Consider the following 16421-nt stretch of genomic DNA (forward strand, 5'->3'; position numbering starts at 1 on the left):
TTATATTACAAATTGCAGTACTTTTGATTACTGGAAGTAATAAATAATAACCATCCGAATCGATATTTATCTGTTAATATTTATTTAACATTATGTGGTTAACAGAGTTAGTTTAATATGCAAGTGTTCATCCCTGGCGCGTTGTGGCGTTGCCAGACCTCAGGCCAGTCACTGAAATCAACTCTGCTTTGCTATCGATCGACGCCCGTCACCAGAAAAAAAATAACAAACGACGCCGCGCAATAATTCGAAACTCCTTGCAGTTATTTAAAAAAGAGCAGAAAGCCCGAAATAACAAAGTAAATATGAGCAACAAGAGCACACCGGTGCGCCAGCGCATCCAGCAGTTCCAGACGCGAGGAGTCCACAAATCCACGCCGGCATCCGAGATGCGCAAGAAGGTGCTGATGACGCGGACGGAGGATCGGGATCACCGCGATCGTCCCGAACAGCTGCTGAACACTGCCTTCAGCGGGAGCACCCCGAAAACGAAACCCAAGTCCACCGCGCTGAATGCCTGCTACACACCCTCGTCGCTGTACAGGAATGCAAACAGTACTCCTGGGAGACCGAAGACTCCCGGCACCGGGAAATCCAGCTGCAACAGGCCAAAGGAGCGGGACTCCCTTCTGGAGTCCTGCCTCAGCGTGTCTGAGGAGAGCAACATGATTGTCGCAGTGCGAGTGCGGCCACTGAATGCTCTGGAATGCACACGTTGTCAGGTAACCAATGTGGTCCAGGTGCACGGAAACAGCAACGAGCTGACTGTCCAAGCGGGCAGCAGTGCGGATGCCTCAGCCGGGGTGACGCACTTCTTCAGCTACGACCAGGTCTACTACTCATGCGATCCCGAGAGAAAGAACTTCGCCTGCCAAACCAAAGTCTTTGAAGGCACAGCTCGTCCTTTGATCGACACTGCCTTCGAGGGCTACAACGCCTGCTTGTTTGCCTACGGACAGACGGGCTCGGGCAAATCTTACAGCATGATGGGCATTGAAGCTTTAGATGATGCCGCTCTGGATGGTGGACCACCGCACGATGAGGCGGGCATCATTCCACGCTTCTGCCACGAGCTGTTCCGCCGGATAGAGGCTGTGAAAAGTCAGCAGCAGCTGCAAGTGGAGGTGGAGGTCAGCTACTTTGAGATCTACAACGAGAAGATACACGATCTGCTGAGTGTCCAACATGCGGCAGCTGCCTCCGGAGAATCCACGCCTATCCAGCAGCAACAGCAGCAGCGGCCGGCTCTAAAGGTGAGAGAGCATCCCATCTTCGGGCCCTACGTAGTGGATTTAAGTGCCCACTCGGTGGACTCGTACTCGGCGCTCCGCAACTGGCTTGCCGTGGGCAACTCGCAGAGGGCCACTGCATCCACGGCCATGAACGACAAGAGCTCGCGCTCACACTCCATCTTCAACATTGTTCTGAACCTCACCGATTTGAGCAGTGACGATGGCCTGTCCTCAGATACGGACTCGAGCACGGTGTCCTCCCACCGGCAGACACGACGCAGCAAGATTAGTCTGGTGGACCTGGCGGGCAGCGAACGCATTAGCGTCTCCGGATCGAACGGCGAGAGGATCCGCGAGGGCGTCAGCATCAACAAGAGCCTGCTGACGCTGGGGAAAGTTATTGCCGCTCTGGCCGATTCCCGCAAGACCAGCAGCAATGGACCCCTGGGCTCTGGAGCACCCAGCACCTTTGTTCCCTATCGGGAGAGCGTGCTCACCTGGCTGTTGAGGGTAAGTGTTACACAATTACTAACTACTGCTGTTGTACTTATCAACTGGGTCAGTAGTTTGCTCTACTTTCGGTTAATGATTACTCGTTCTTATCCTCCTGGCTTTTGAAAATTTTAATTGAACTCCGCCGTGGTTGAAAAATATCATTACAAAAGGCAAAACGTTAGCCTTCGAATAAGTTCAGCTCAGTATATGTCTTGAATATAATTGCATTTATTCGCAATGCCTCGCACTTCTGCCACCACCAACGGAGAGGTTATCAACACTTTCGCTTTGATTAGGCAGTGGCCCAAGGAATGAGGTCCCCTCACAATCAGTAATTACCCGGAAAGCAACCAGTACGTAAAACTGCACTGGGAATGCAAATGACACGTTGACCCCTGCGGAAAGTACCGACAAAATGTTCAGATGGACAAACGTTACATAACCAACCGCCTAAATGGAACTGCTGGGCATGATATTCGAGATTCCACAGATTTCGTGATGAGCCGAGCCCATCGACTCCTGACACGCCAATTCAGTTTTAATGATGTCTGCATTTTGCGGAGTATTTTGTGTCTGCTAGACAGATTTGTGTTTGCTCCATCAATTAACTGAGGCGCTAATTAGTTTAACTAAAATAAAGCGTTAAATTGTCCGAAAAACTGGAAAAAGGAGACAGCTTCAGGCAGAGATTAGATTCAGTTTATCTGGACTTTGTAGGACAAAATATGGGATCTCTAGTTCTGAACTCGAAGTTTGTTATCATTCGTTTTTGTTTTGTTAAGATTACTGGCAGACACAGTCCCTTTTTATTATGTCCCTATCATTTCGATAGAAAAGCCTTTTATTAATTTTATTATACCAAATCAAAGACCTCCCGCACCTCAATCAATTGAGTGATTAAAGTCTTGGCCTCTAATCATATCTATTTAATCTACTGTTGTTGCTTTTTATTTGCTTATAAAATTTATGACCTGATACAAAGGCACGTGTACATTTTCTGGAAAATTATTTTAAGAACGCAAATAAAAAAGATAGCAGTTTCTTCACTTGAGTAATATAATTTGCTTTTTTTTTATAAGATCTCTGCAAATGGCATAGACAATGTTTGCCTTGCCTTAACAGGAAAATTGTTATAAAATTGTCATGGGACTTGATTGTTCTGTATAAGTTAAAATAGCGAGAGCATTACCATTTATCATATTAATAGCTATTTGTTTCACGATTGTTTGAATTGAGTCACGACTGTGTTTTCTAGTGTATCAATGTTACATACATTTGTGTGCATTTGAGTTATCAACTGCTCTCAAACGAACATCACAAGCGAGTAATATCTTGATTGTTGGAATATTACAAGGCTAGTTAATCCAATAGTAAGGGTTTTATATAATACAAGTATCTGCTTCTAAATTAGGTGCACCTGACATTTACGACGTAATTTATAATCACTCCACTGCACTCAATGAGTAATTACACGGCGCTTAAGTGAGAGGCTCTTGATTGAAGGTACTACAAAGTCCGAACACTTGTCTTTTTTTCCGAAACCCGTTCCACTGAGTGTTATTTAGTGTCCAGCCACTTCGGTTTTACTTACGGTAGTACGCCCCATAAAATCGCTCACATGATTTATTTTTGTACGCGCCAAATATTTGATGGAATGGCTTTGTACCCAAGTTTGTTGTAACCAGACCGCTGGGGGAGCCACGTGGTGACGAAACGCACCAGAGAGTATGTGCAGGAGACTACCATACAAGAAACAATTAAAACACGTTGTTGTTGCCCAATTAAGCTTTTAAAGTATTGAATGGTTTGGATGCTCTAGATTTAGGTTTGCATGTTGAGTGTGCGATCGTCAGTAGCTTGTACCCTGTTAACGGGTTTGTCTGATTTTCTACCAAGAAAGAAAGATGGCATCTCGAAAATTGAAGAGACCTTGTTTAGGTGCCTTCGATATTTTTGGCTTTCCATCGTTTCTATATATCAGTCAAGTACTTTTCCATCTACATCTTCCTTTGCCACCTCACAGATTTAAAAATACTTTGCAGATAATGTTTTATTTGTGTTTTTCGAGGCATACTCCGGCACTAAAACAATATTACACTTGATACGTTATCGCGTCCCCTAAGTTGCGACACCAGCAATTTCAATTGTTGCTGTCGTTGTCGCCGTTTTCCGCATTTACAGGCTGAAGGCTCGCATTTGCAATTGCTCTTGCTCAGCTTTTTTCCATCCTTAAGAGCTGCAATAACAATTTGAACAGAATATGAACAGTTTATAGAGTTACTTTGGAGGAAAACTAAACATCGAAGTTTATTTAAGCCTATAAAGGTATTACCTTTACAGTAGTTTATTACATTGGTACCAAAAGACAACAATTAATAGATATCTACACCAATTGAAATCTTGACTTAACCTTGCTTTGGGCGCTCAAATATAAATATTTAATCAAGTATATGTATATAATCGAAAATTGAGTGTGTTTTGTTTATAACCATAATCAGACTCCCCATTATAAAGTCATATTTAAGCTCTAACACAGTTAATTATATACGAATATCATTATTCAGAACAAAAAAAAATGAAAGGAGTGAGAATATATTACATATAATTATTGAACTACTACCTGCTATTAATACTGTTACCTATGTTGTTATTAAATCGGCTATCAACAATCCACTTATATGAAAATTGTTTTGTTTTACGGAAAGGTTTTGTTAAGAATACATTTTTAGGTACACATTTAATTATTTCCCTTGGCTAACTTTTAAATTCACCTTGCGACTTGACTCCTCTGGAACTTTTCAGTTTTTTTAGCAACCGGTTCAGCATTTTTTTAATTGCAGGGGAAATATTCTTTTCCCTAAGAAAGCAGTGATTTTGTATCCTTTTTATTATAATATTTCCCTTTTTCGTTGCGGCCTTTACATGTCTGGAGAAACTTTGGAACTGGAAATATGGAGTCCCAAGCTTTCTAAATAAATTCCAAACAAACTTGTTCGTGTGCAAAGCCCTAGAAACCGCACTGAATTCCTAATCACAATTTTCCGAGTTCGCTTGGAAAGCCACGAACACTGTTTTGATAGCAAGTGGATGTGGCTTTCGGAATAAAATCCAGAAACAACGATTTGAATGCAAATGACGTACGTTCACACGATTTTAAAATCGATTGATCCGTGGTGTCTAACGTATTATGTCTAATACAAAAAGCGTGCCACTGAGGATACGTCACTTTATTATTTTCGTAATTAGCAAAAGTCGAGTTGTCTGTCGTCGCTATGAATTTTCAAATAAGCCACGTTTCCAGTTCACAAATTAACGCTAATTATTCGGACCCAAACAATGTGACATACAAAGCAGTAACCATGTTGATAACAACCAATTCAAAAGATTTTTTACTAATTTAGCTGAACTCATGGCTTTTCACGGGGGCAGATCTGCTGCCATTCAACAATTTACATTTTTTGTGTTAAATAATACAAGTAATATGAGATATCGAAAGTTTGGTGGCAGTTTCAATACCTGCTTATCTCGGACCACGTTAGCATTACCTAATCTTCAGAACGTGTGGTCTCCGTTCCAGTTTCCCGCATAACAACAATTGTAATTTAAGCCAGCGTTTAATAATATATTGCGCTCCCTCACCCGCGGCGAGTTCCACTCCCCTAGAACCAAGTCGTTAGCATTGAATATAAAATGAGTCGAATTCGCATCACAAACAACTGAATATATGGCTTCCTCCGCGAGTTGTTTTTCGCAAACAGCGCTTTCCCCGTCTCCCCATTGCACATACCCCTGCACACCCATTGAAAATGCAAATGGATGGCGTGCGGGACAATTCTCAGCTTGATCAGTTGAAATTTTGACTTGACTTTCATGATTAAGGTACGGATGATCTCATCTACGCGTGTCACACGTTCATTGCTCTAATTCAATTCGGTTTGGTTGAGTGGGGCTTCATTTGGGCGAGGGTATCCGTGGACCTTCTGCGATTGCCAAACGCTGAAAGGTGGAAGAGGAAAGTGCTGAGAAGTGTTTGTCACGGTCAAGTTCCAGGTCAACTTATTGGGGTTCGAGGTGCTTTCTATGGGACAGACCTAACTAAGTCCAGGGTAGTGTTTGAAACCTGACCTTAGCCATTAAGTACTTTCTTATCATGCTCAACCTTATCAAGCTTCGGAACATTGAGATCAGCATCAGGCCCCAAGAGACATCTTAACTTCAATTAGTAAACTGGTGCGAGACGGAAAGATTTCCGTAAAGATTTGCATAAGAAATTAGAGCTTTTATTTGGAAAATTTGATCCAGTTGAGGTCGGTCGTTCGTACTGACCCACCTTAACGTAATTGAAACAGGTGTCAATCTCTAGCTCGGTTTTTTGTGCTCACATCTCTACTTCAGTTTAGAAACCATAGCGTCTATGAATGTTATCTCTCGGCTTTCTTTGAAACGTAAATTCCTTAAGTAACCCATCAGTTTGGATAAAACACACATTTTAACTTAAATTTTTCAATCATTTGTCGTTTTATTGATTTACATATAATTTAAATTAACCATTAATATATAATATATATGATATATAACATTGTATAAATTGAAAATTTTCTTGGTACCTGCAAGCAAATTTTACACAAATCATTACATTTTGATCAATTACTTAAATGACTAATGCAATTGTTAAATCGTTATAATATTTCCGTCCTTCTTTTTGCACAGCTGAGCCTGAACACCAAAAACTTAATAACATTGTCTGTTCTGTAACTACAAGTTGAGTTAACAAAATTTAACTAGGCATAAACTTTTGAAACACTTTCAACTTTTACATATACTGCATTACATACATATTTCGATTTGATTTCATTTTGACACTTGCTCGGACTGTGCAATGCCCAGTTGGTATTACAATAAATATAGGGGAATGTCTAATATAGACAAGGATACAATAAAAATCGGGGTCCAAAGTATGTACTACGCATATATCGAAAAAAGAATAGTTGTAAACCTGGATTGGCTGCAACGAAGCATTTTGCTTGTTATAGTTTTCAATATTTCTTGCTTATACGGTATACCTGTAACTGATCCAATTGGTTCCAAACTTAAGCAACGGAAAAAACAAAAATTTAGCTTAAAAATTTTCTACTGCAATTTACTCAGTCTCGTACGCAAAATAGAAAATTCAGTTTTTGCTTCCCTTGTTGTGTTTCGTGTACATATATAATATTTTTTTTTAGCTTTTTTTTTTGTTCTGGTTTGCCTAAGGTCAAAAAATGCGTTTGTCAAGCGGGGCAGGTTTTCGTTACTATTGTTTGTCAGTAAACAAATTGCTGTTTGTAGTTCTACATAACTGCGAAGTTGGTGTAAAAACGAAGTGGTAGATAATGAATAAAGGGAGTTGTAAATTGGTATCAAGTGGTTCTGGCTTTTGTAAATGGTAGTGTATTCGCGGCGCGGAAATGCTGGGGCAACCATTTCAAAAATATGGGTACAGTTGCCTTGGATTATTGTATCTGCAGGTCGCTGTCTCGCTCTCTCGCGCAATCTTCGTCTTTAACAGCTTCTTCTCTTTTCTCCTCTGGTCTCCTTGTTTTTGTTTTTGTTCTTACTCTTTCAGGTTTCCTTTCTTCTGGTTATACATTTGTATACATATATGGCATTTCGCGAATGCTGCGGGCATCGCCCGCAGTAGAGTCGTCCCGCTTCCACTCACACCTTGCAGCTTTGCGGGGCGGCAAGGACGGCGGACTGGCTGTGATTGTGGGTGTGCTCCAGCTCATGCTCGTGCATGTCCTCCTCGTCCTCGCAGATGCTGTCATGGTGCTTCCGCTGCTCCCGTTTGCGCATGTAGTTGATGAGCGGTCGCTTCTTGTGCTCTTTGCAGAACGGGCAGTCCTTGCGCATCTGCTTCTCCGACTTTATCTGCTTGCACTTTTCTGCAATGGAGAGAATGGGATAGGTCACCGGTTAGTGAAGGTCGGCACTGAATGTTCGCCCTCGTCTGTTTTTCTCCCATTCGCTTCCTTTCTGCTTTTCGGCCTACGTGCCCTTCTTGGCCGTCGAACAGCTGTTGTGACTACGTGACGTCGCTGCGTCTACGTTCGCGACGTCACGTCGCCAACGATGGATCCCCTTCCCTCCACGATTTTTCCCGTTACTCGACGTGTGGTGACCCTGTGACGCAAGCAGCTATATATTTAATAATATCATGTACTGGATTTATAGTTCTATTTTAAAAACTCTAACCTATGTAATCTTTGGTTCTAATAGCCACATCGTTGTCTTTCATCTACTGTAACACTACTACTACGTTGAGCACAACTGTACTTACACTCTGGGTGCTTTTGTGACCTGTCTCAGTTAATTAAACCATTGCTTTGATTGCTCAATTGACCATGTTAAAGGCTAAACGGTTATTATTGATTAAAGCCCAGCCGATCCATGTGTAAAGTCTATTCATAGTCACTGATAAGCGACCTTGCATAATCTCTAAATGTGTTCAACACTGAAAAAAAGTGATGTACGAGTTGGCTATATCCATACCATTCATGTTACAATTCCAATATATGTAAATTAAGTTGTGTATATACATATGTACATATGTATGTACTGGTGTATCTAAAGTCTAAAGTCAGCTTAATTTCGCCTTGCATAATCTTTGATTTATTTTCTCTGCAGCCCGATAATGCATTACGCGTAATTAGTCATACATATGTACATATGTATATACTATACATATGAAAACAGCAACGAAGATTTACCTTCGCACACCTCAGTTTTTTTTATTGCGCTTCAGTTTTGGCTCATGAACACAATGAAGCTCTGCTTTACTTGTTCCTCCCCAAAAAGAATCCATTGTTCGACCACCTGCTCAACTTTAGTGAGCCGATTCTGGAGGTACAGCCAAGTCTTAGTTCCTAGTGCCTGTTGTCTGTGTACTTAATAATCGTAAAATATTCGAGTGCACAGTGCCTTCTAATGGACTTGAGTGACCTCGATAAGAGCGAGTTTAACCACCTCTAAAATAGCCACACAGTACATATATCATTACTGCCTTTTATGATTTTCCACTAGTGACGATATACTCTTTTTGTGGGCCATCTGAATTGCGCTTTAGCTTTGGATGCCGGAAATTCGTAAGGAACCTTGTGGGCTTAGCTGTTGTGTGTGTGCAATTAGGCGCAAATATCCCATAGCACGTGGATTTAAGCCGTAAATATAAACAAAGTAGTGGGGGGTGTGACTGGAACCTACATACTTGATAAGGCGAGTTGCGCCGCTCAACTTTAGTCACCCTGTGTTTGTGCGCAAAAATTAAGGCGTGTTCCGCACACACACACACTTGCACAGGCACTTATTCACATGGGGCAAGAAATCTGGCTGGCTATTTATAGATGGTTACAAAAACAACAAACAACACACGCAATACGCGAATACAATTGGGAACGCGCCTTGTTTATCTCTCCCCCTTTTTTGACAGTGCATTTTGCGCGCTTTGTGTACGAAGCTATATTGTTTGTCGCCAAAAATTACCTTGCACTCGACTGTAGCAGTCCTTGACCGCGTGTGAGGAGTTGGTGGACTCCAGGGTTCCATAGGGGAACTCCTCGTAGTCACGGTAGTACCCGCTGCGCATGGACCCGCCATATGCCATCGTGGTGTCGCTGACGCAGAATCCCCAAACATCCATGTCTGTGCTGTATTTTTGGTACTATTTTTGCGAACTGCAGTGCTAATAAGCGGGATGTTGGTGATGTGGGTGTGTTTTTCCTTTTCTCTTTTTGCCGCGTTGTACGAGTTCGTTTCACTTTGTCTCTCGGATTGTTGACCGTCCAATGAACCCTGGCTTTTAAATTCACTTCGTTTCTGTTTTAATAACGCTTTTTGTGCACTTTTGCGTGGAGGTAACTCGGTGCAGAGGTTTCCTTCTTTCTTCTTGATTTGCAAATCTCTCGTCGAAACTCGATGTATTCTGGTGGAAGTCTCTCGTGAAACTGAAAGCCGAACACTAGAATTACTGCACTTTTGTAGCTCTCGTGCGCTGGCGATGCTTCGGCTTGTGTTTTGCTGCCCACTTCGGGTCTTGCTATATTTACTTCTCATGTGCCTGCGGCTGAATGTGTGTTGACAGTCGCGGGAAATACTTCAGGGCATGTTTACATATATGAATGAATGGTTTGGGCTGAAATGCTAATAAAAACTTAATTAGCCCCACTGACTTTTGTTGTGAAAAAATATGAGACTTGAATAGATTTTTTTTAATTTTGTTAAAATATGGTTTGCAATGTCGGCAAGTATTTCGATTAGGTGTTCATATTGTTCTGCCCGCAATGGTTCAAAAATATGTGTGCCTGTACATAAGCACGTATGTGTGGCATTGTGTTTTGTTGTGTTTTCGCGTCTCGTGCTTTTGTCAGTGCTTCACCTTCCATCCGACCCCTCCCCTTTCGAGTGGCCACAGTGGTTACACCACTCACTTGGGGCACATTGGGTAGCAACTCTCGAAATCACTTCGGCAGTGGAAGTAACCATTTTCCAAGTGATTCACCCTGTGTTAGTTTGAAAATGTTTAATAAATGTTAATTAGGCGGGGCATGAGGAATACTCTTGGAAGTTTTTCTTATTAGCGCCGAATTGCTAATACCGCAAAGATGACGAAAAAGTAATCATGAGAGTGATCTGACGGATGTTCGACGGCTGATCATCTGGAGGATTGGATGGACATTTTGTCTTTATAAGGTTCGCTAATCACGGTCTAGACTGCAGGCCGAGTATGCCTTGGCTTAACCTTATTTATTAAACCAAATTTGGTTGCCAACCGGATTGAGCATTTTTAAGAGCCCAGCTGGAGTGTTTTTATAAACTTTCCATAGTCGGTATGGAAATTATTTCAAGCGTGTGGCATTCTGGAAACCCAACATTCATTCAAATCGTGTAAAGCCTCAAGCTGCATTTCTTCAGTAGCCTAAGGTTGAAGCTTGCGAACATTTGAATAAAAAAATTTGCTTAAATCTAGTGTTAATTGGTGGTCTACGTCATTTTAGCCGGTTCCGATCAAGGTTTTGTGTCTTGGCTTAAAAAGCATACCGCCTTTATTAGCGCCCTCCTGCGGTTTAAGTTTGGTGCACGCGAATTTTGTTCATTTTTGGGGAGATCGTGACTGATTTCTAAGGGTGGGAGGACGAAGAGAGCTATATTTAGGCAAAAATATTTTTTATATGGTACGCTTTGGTACGTGAATGACTAACAAAGAGCGTCGCCATTAATTGAATTCATTTGCGGTTAATGGACCCAGATTCTGACCAGACGACACTGACGGGCCCCTAAGGTCACCTATGCCCGTGGTAGCTATTTTTCACGGCGTGTTTTTGCTCCTCCGACCACTGTGCACGCCTACGCCGCTGCTGCTGCGCAGTTTGTGTAATCAACCATTCTCTTTTCGATTCCCGCTCTTGTTTGGCCCACGGTGCTGACCTGCTTAATCAAACAAGTGTCACTTACGCACACTGCCAACAATGTCCTAAATAGCTAATACGAAGCTTTATTTTAATAGATATGCAGAATGCACACTTCAAAAAAACCTATTAGATATAAATGCGGCGGATGGCCAATGCATTTGCAATCAGCTCAAGCAATATCACAGCAGACAAATATGTAACATTTTGAATTAGTAACCTTTATTTTTAAACCTATTCCTTCCGTGTACTTGCATGTGAATGCATTTTGTGTGCACAACAACTATACCATACTCACACAGAAGTTTCTGATAAGGCAGATGATAACGGCCATCAGTAGGTGCCTTTGTCATGGTAGCTTTACGCAAACAGTTGGGCGTTGTCTTATCATCATTTTGCCCATCCTTATCGCACTGAGTCCACAATCGAAACACACACTCGAAGGTTTAGATTGTCAAGTTTCCATTCCTTGAGATTTTCACGCATCTGTTTTGAGAGCATTATAGTCGCCATGGGCTCAATGTTTACCGATCGTTAATCATCGTACCTCTCGCATAGAAGGGTATATTCCTTTCTACTGAATCTGCTTAGGGTGAAAAGGGAAATTCCCTTATCAATTTGGGAGGCAATCCAGCTATTTAATTGGATGGAAAATATGTTTATTAAGAATCATATTTGCTTTACTTTCTTCAGCCCCATATGTCACATTAAATCATTCTTATCACATTAAAATTAAATGGACCATTTCCAATAACAACTCCATACAGGAACCATTAAGATTATATAAATAGGTTTTTTTAACTCCTTTTTCCCCGACTATAAGATACTAGGTTTTACATCATATCATATTATACACAGGGGTACATTTGTTTTACTGATTTATGTATGCCCTTGTTGTGAACTGAATTATAAATAAAAAGGTGTGAAAAAATATTGTTATGAAAGCGAGAAGCGGAAAGTCAAGCAACACTATATTACAACTCCCATTTGCGATTTTTCGATCCTGTCAATAAATAGTTTAATTTGCTCCAGAGATTGACTAAAAATACAATACAATTGCTCACCCAATCCCATGATGCAGAGCTTTCATTTTAACTGTTGGTGTTCCTTCTTTCCAGGAAAATCTCGGCGGGAACTCGAAAATGTTTAATAAATGTTAATTAGGCGGGGCATGAGGAATACTCTTGGAAGTTTTTCTTATTAGCGCCGAATTGCTAATACCGCAAAGATGACGAAAAAGTAATCATGAGAGTGATCTGACGGATGTTCGACGGCTGATCATCTGGAGGATTGGATGGACATTTTGTCTTTATAAGGTTCGCTAATCACGGTCTAGACTGCAGGCCGAGTATGCCTTGGCTTAACCTTATTTATTAAACCAAATTTGGTTGCCAACCGGATTGAGCATTTTTAAGAGCCCAGCTGGAGTGTTTTTATAAACTTTCCATAGTCGGTATGGAAATTATTTCAAGCGTGTGGCATTCTGGAAACCCAACATTCATTCAAATCGTGTAAAGCCTCAAGCTGCATTTCTTCAGTAGCCTAAGGTTGAAGCTTGCGAACATTTGAATAAAAAAATTTGCTTAAATCTAGTGTTAATTGGTGGTCTACGTCATTTTAGCCGGTTCCGATCAAGGTTTTGTGTCTTGGCTTAAAAAGCATACCGCCTTTATTAGCGCCCTCCTGCGGTTTAAGTTTGGTGCACGCGAATTTTGTTCATTTTTGGGGAGATCGTGACTGATTTCTAAGGGTGGGAGGACGAAGAGAGCTATATTTAGGCAAAAATATTTTTTATATGGTACGCTTTGGTACGTGAATGACTAACAAAGAGCGTCGCCATTAATTGAATTCATTTGCGGTTAATGGACCCAGATTCTGACCAGACGACACTGACGGGCCCCTAAGGTCACCTATGCCCGTGGTAGCTATTTTTCACGGCGTGTTTTTGCTCCTCCGACCACTGTGCACGCCTACGCCGCTGCTGCTGCGCAGTTTGTGTAATCAACCATTCTCTTTTCGATTCCCGCTCTTGTTTGGCCCACGGTGCTGACCTGCTTAATCAAACAAGTGTCACTTACGCACACTGCCAACAATGTCCTAAATAGCTAATACGAAGCTTTATTTTAATAGATATGCAGAATGCACACTTCAAAAAAACCTATTAGATATAAATGCGGCGGATGGCCAATGCATTTGCAATCAGCTCAAGCAATATCACAGCAGACAAATATGTAACATTTTGAATTAGTAACCTTTATTTTTAAACCTATTCCTTCCGTGTACTTGCATGTGAATGCATTTTGTGTGCACAACAACTATACCATACTCACACAGAAGTTTCTGATAAGGCAGATGATAACGGCCATCAGTAGGTGCCTTTGTCATGGTAGCTTTACGCAAACAGTTGGGCGTTGTCTTATCATAATTTTGCCCATCCTTATCGCACTGAGTCCACAATCGAAACACACACTCGAAGGTTTAGATTGTCAAGTTTCCATTCCTTGAGATTTTCACGCATCTGTTTTGAGAGCATTATAGTCGCCATGGGCTCAATGTTTACCGATCGTTAATCATCGTACCTCTCGCATAGAAGGGTATATTCCTTTCTACTGAATCTGCTTAGGGTGAAAAGGGAAATTCCCTTATCAATTTGGGAGGCAATCCAGCTATTTAATTGGATGGAAAATATGTTTATTAAGAATCATATTTGCTTTACTTTCTTCAGCCCCATATGTCACATTAAATCATTCTTATCACATTAAAATTAAATGGACCATTTCCAATAACAACTCCATACAGGAACCATTAAGATTATATAAATAGGTTTTTTTAACTCCTTTTTCCCCGACTATAAGATACTAGGTTTTACATCATATCATATTATACACAGGGGTACATTTGTTTTACTGATTTATGTATGCCCTTGTTGTGAACTGAATTATAAATAAAAAGGTGTGAAAAAATATTGTTATGAAAGCGAGAAGCGGAAAGTCAAGCAACACTATATTACAACTCCCATTTGCGATTTTTCGATCCTGTCAATAAATAGTTTAATTTGCTCCAGAGATTGACTAAAAATACAATACAATTGCTCACCCAATCCCATGATGCAGAGCTTTCATTTTAACTGTTGGTGTTCCTTCTTTCCAGGAAAATCTCGGCGGGAACTCGAAGACGGTCATGTTGGCCACCATATCACCGGCCAGCATCCATGCGGATGAGACCCTAGCCACTTTGCGATACGCCTGCAAGGCTCGTTCCATCGTCAACCGGGTGAAGGTGAACGAATCTCCCCACGACAAAATCATACGGGATCTGCGCGCCGAAGTGGATCGCCTGAAGTCGCTGAGGAACGAGTACGAACGCCAGCGGCGCTTGTCCGGCAATAGTAATAATCCTGTGCCACGTAAGATCATTATTGAAACCTCCGTGGATGAGACTGAGGTGGAGGCACTGCGTCAGCAGTTGGCTGAACGGGAAAGGGAGCTGAGTCGAGCGCAAAAATCCTGGATGGAGAAGCTCAAGGAGGCGGAGGACCAGCGCAAGTCGGAACTTCGTGTCCTAAAACGACGGGGATTGGCTCTGGAACTAACCGCCGAGCAGAAGCAGGCCTGTCTGGTCAATTTAACAGCGGATCCCATACTGAGTGGCACCCTGTTCTATCTGTTGCCCCAAGGACTGGTGCGGATAGGACGAGGTCGTCTGCCAGGAGGAAGTTCTAGTTCGCAGCCTGATATTGTACTGGATGGTCCACTGGTGGCCCTGCAGCACTGCAGCATCGAGCATGAACGTGGTGGCAAGTTGTATGTCATTCCCGGCAGCCAGGACTTCGAGACCTATGTGAACGGAGAACTCCTGGACAATCGACGCCAGTTGTTCCATGGGGACCGCCTCGTTATAGGTGGCTCACACTACTTTCGCATTTCTAATCCCTTCTGCTCGCAAAGAGGCAAGGCCGATGGTCCGGTAGATTTCCAGCTGGCCCATCAGGAGATTTTGCAAAAGCAGGAGCAGCAACTTCGCACCGAGCTGGAGGCGGAAAAACGAGCCGCTCTTACTAAGATCGAGCAGGAGCGGGCGCAGCATGCCCGGGACTTTGAGGAGCGCCTGCAGTGCCTCGAACTAGAGCAGTTCAAGTACAAATGCAACAGCGAGATGCTGGAGACGGAACGTCAAGCCTTGGCCTTGGCCCAACAACAGGAACACACTCCCTTAAGGCAGGAAGATGCTGTAACGACTCCAGCACAGAAGTCGACTATATTGGAGGATATTCAGCGTATCATGCTGAATCCCTCGGAGGAGAGTCTTCACAAGACTCAGTTGATGGTCAAAGAGGCCACCCAGCGCTGTCGTCAGTTGGGCTTGCCATTGGAGTTCCGACAAACTCAGACGCCCGATGAGTTTGGTCTGCTGCGCACTGTAATCTTGATCCTAGATAAGCAGCGAGGATTAAAGGCCGAGTGGCCCACTGCCAGACTGGGAGTGTGGTTGGATTTGGTCAGGGACAATGCTGAACAGCAGGAAAAGCTAGATGCCGCAACCATTTTCCAGAGTGTTGAGGTTGACTGGGAGCCACTGGACGCGGATCTCAATGAGACACTCAGTGACACACACAACTCGAGCCGCATCGCCCTTAATCTAAGTGCAATGAAGGATGTTCTGTTGAATAAACCACTGAAAAGACTACTCAACGCGTCAAGCAGCAACAGCAATACAGCGCGGCAGACATCCACTCCCTCACCTGGAAGTCAACTGGTGCACTTCACCAAACGCCTGCTGACCTACGATCCGGAGGAGACACCTGGCGGCCAGAGTAGCTTTAGCACGCTCGTCCAACAGGAGCTGCAAGTCATGCAGCGATCCGCCCAGCGATTACGCCACCACTGCGAGGCTGCCCTACTCGAGCGGGAAAATCATCAGGACAACGGTGTCCTGGCCGTCAGCCTGCAGGAGGCTCTGGCACGACTGGACTCCGTGCTCAACGGGATGCACACTTCATTGGCTCGGGCGGAAGCCACTGCAAGCGTCACCTCGCCTACGAAAACTCAGAAGGCTGTGCGCTTTCTTATCGATTGACAAAGATTAGATCGCACCTTGGACTAGATTTTATGCTGCAATGTGCTTTGTGTTTGTTTTTATGTTTTTAAATATATATTTTGTATATTGGTTTTTAAAAATAAAATATATTAATAGCACCAACAAGTTAAAACTGGCTTTTGTAAACAATTTTTTTGCCTTGTCACTAGCTTTT

At 42.6% G+C, this 16421-nt stretch overlaps 2 protein-coding genes across 5 annotated transcripts; one reads left to right on the forward strand and one right to left on the reverse strand.

Moving 5' to 3' along the window:
- Nucleotides 1–124: 124 nt before the first annotated feature.
- On the forward strand, nt 125–16421 carry LOC6549110 (kinesin-like protein KIF14). The gene is made up of 2 exons (XM_026981367.1): nt 125–1742; nt 14321–16421. Exons 1-2 carry the CDS (start codon nt 306–308, stop codon nt 16244–16246), a joined length of 3363 nt encoding a protein of 1120 aa, XP_026837168.1. The 5' UTR covers nt 125–305; the 3' UTR covers nt 16247–16421.
- LOC6549111 lies at nt 3760–9797 on the reverse strand. Of its 4 annotated transcripts, none has more exons than XM_026981369.1 (2): nt 9249–9797; nt 3760–3963 (listed from the first exon to the last, which is right to left on the reverse strand). In XM_026981369.1, exons 1-2 carry the CDS (start codon nt 9403–9405, stop codon nt 3809–3811), a joined length of 312 nt encoding a protein of 103 aa, XP_026837170.1. In that variant the 5' UTR covers nt 9406–9797; the 3' UTR covers nt 3760–3808. The 4 variants fall into 4 exon arrangements, with proteins under 4 accessions (XP_026837170.1, XP_015012913.1, XP_001974183.1 ...); XM_015157427.2 differs by lacking the exon at nt 9249–9797 and adding an exon at nt 4499–4763; XM_001974147.3 differs by lacking the exon at nt 3760–3963 and adding an exon at nt 6222–7651 and having other exon boundaries at nt 9249–9796.

This window comes from Drosophila erecta, unplaced genomic scaffold, assembly GCF_003286155.1.
Source record: "Drosophila erecta strain 14021-0224.00,06,07 unplaced genomic scaffold, DereRS2 tig00000092-arrow-pilon, whole genome shotgun sequence".
In the NCBI taxonomy this organism is placed as follows: Eukaryota; Metazoa; Arthropoda; class Insecta; order Diptera; family Drosophilidae; genus Drosophila; species Drosophila erecta.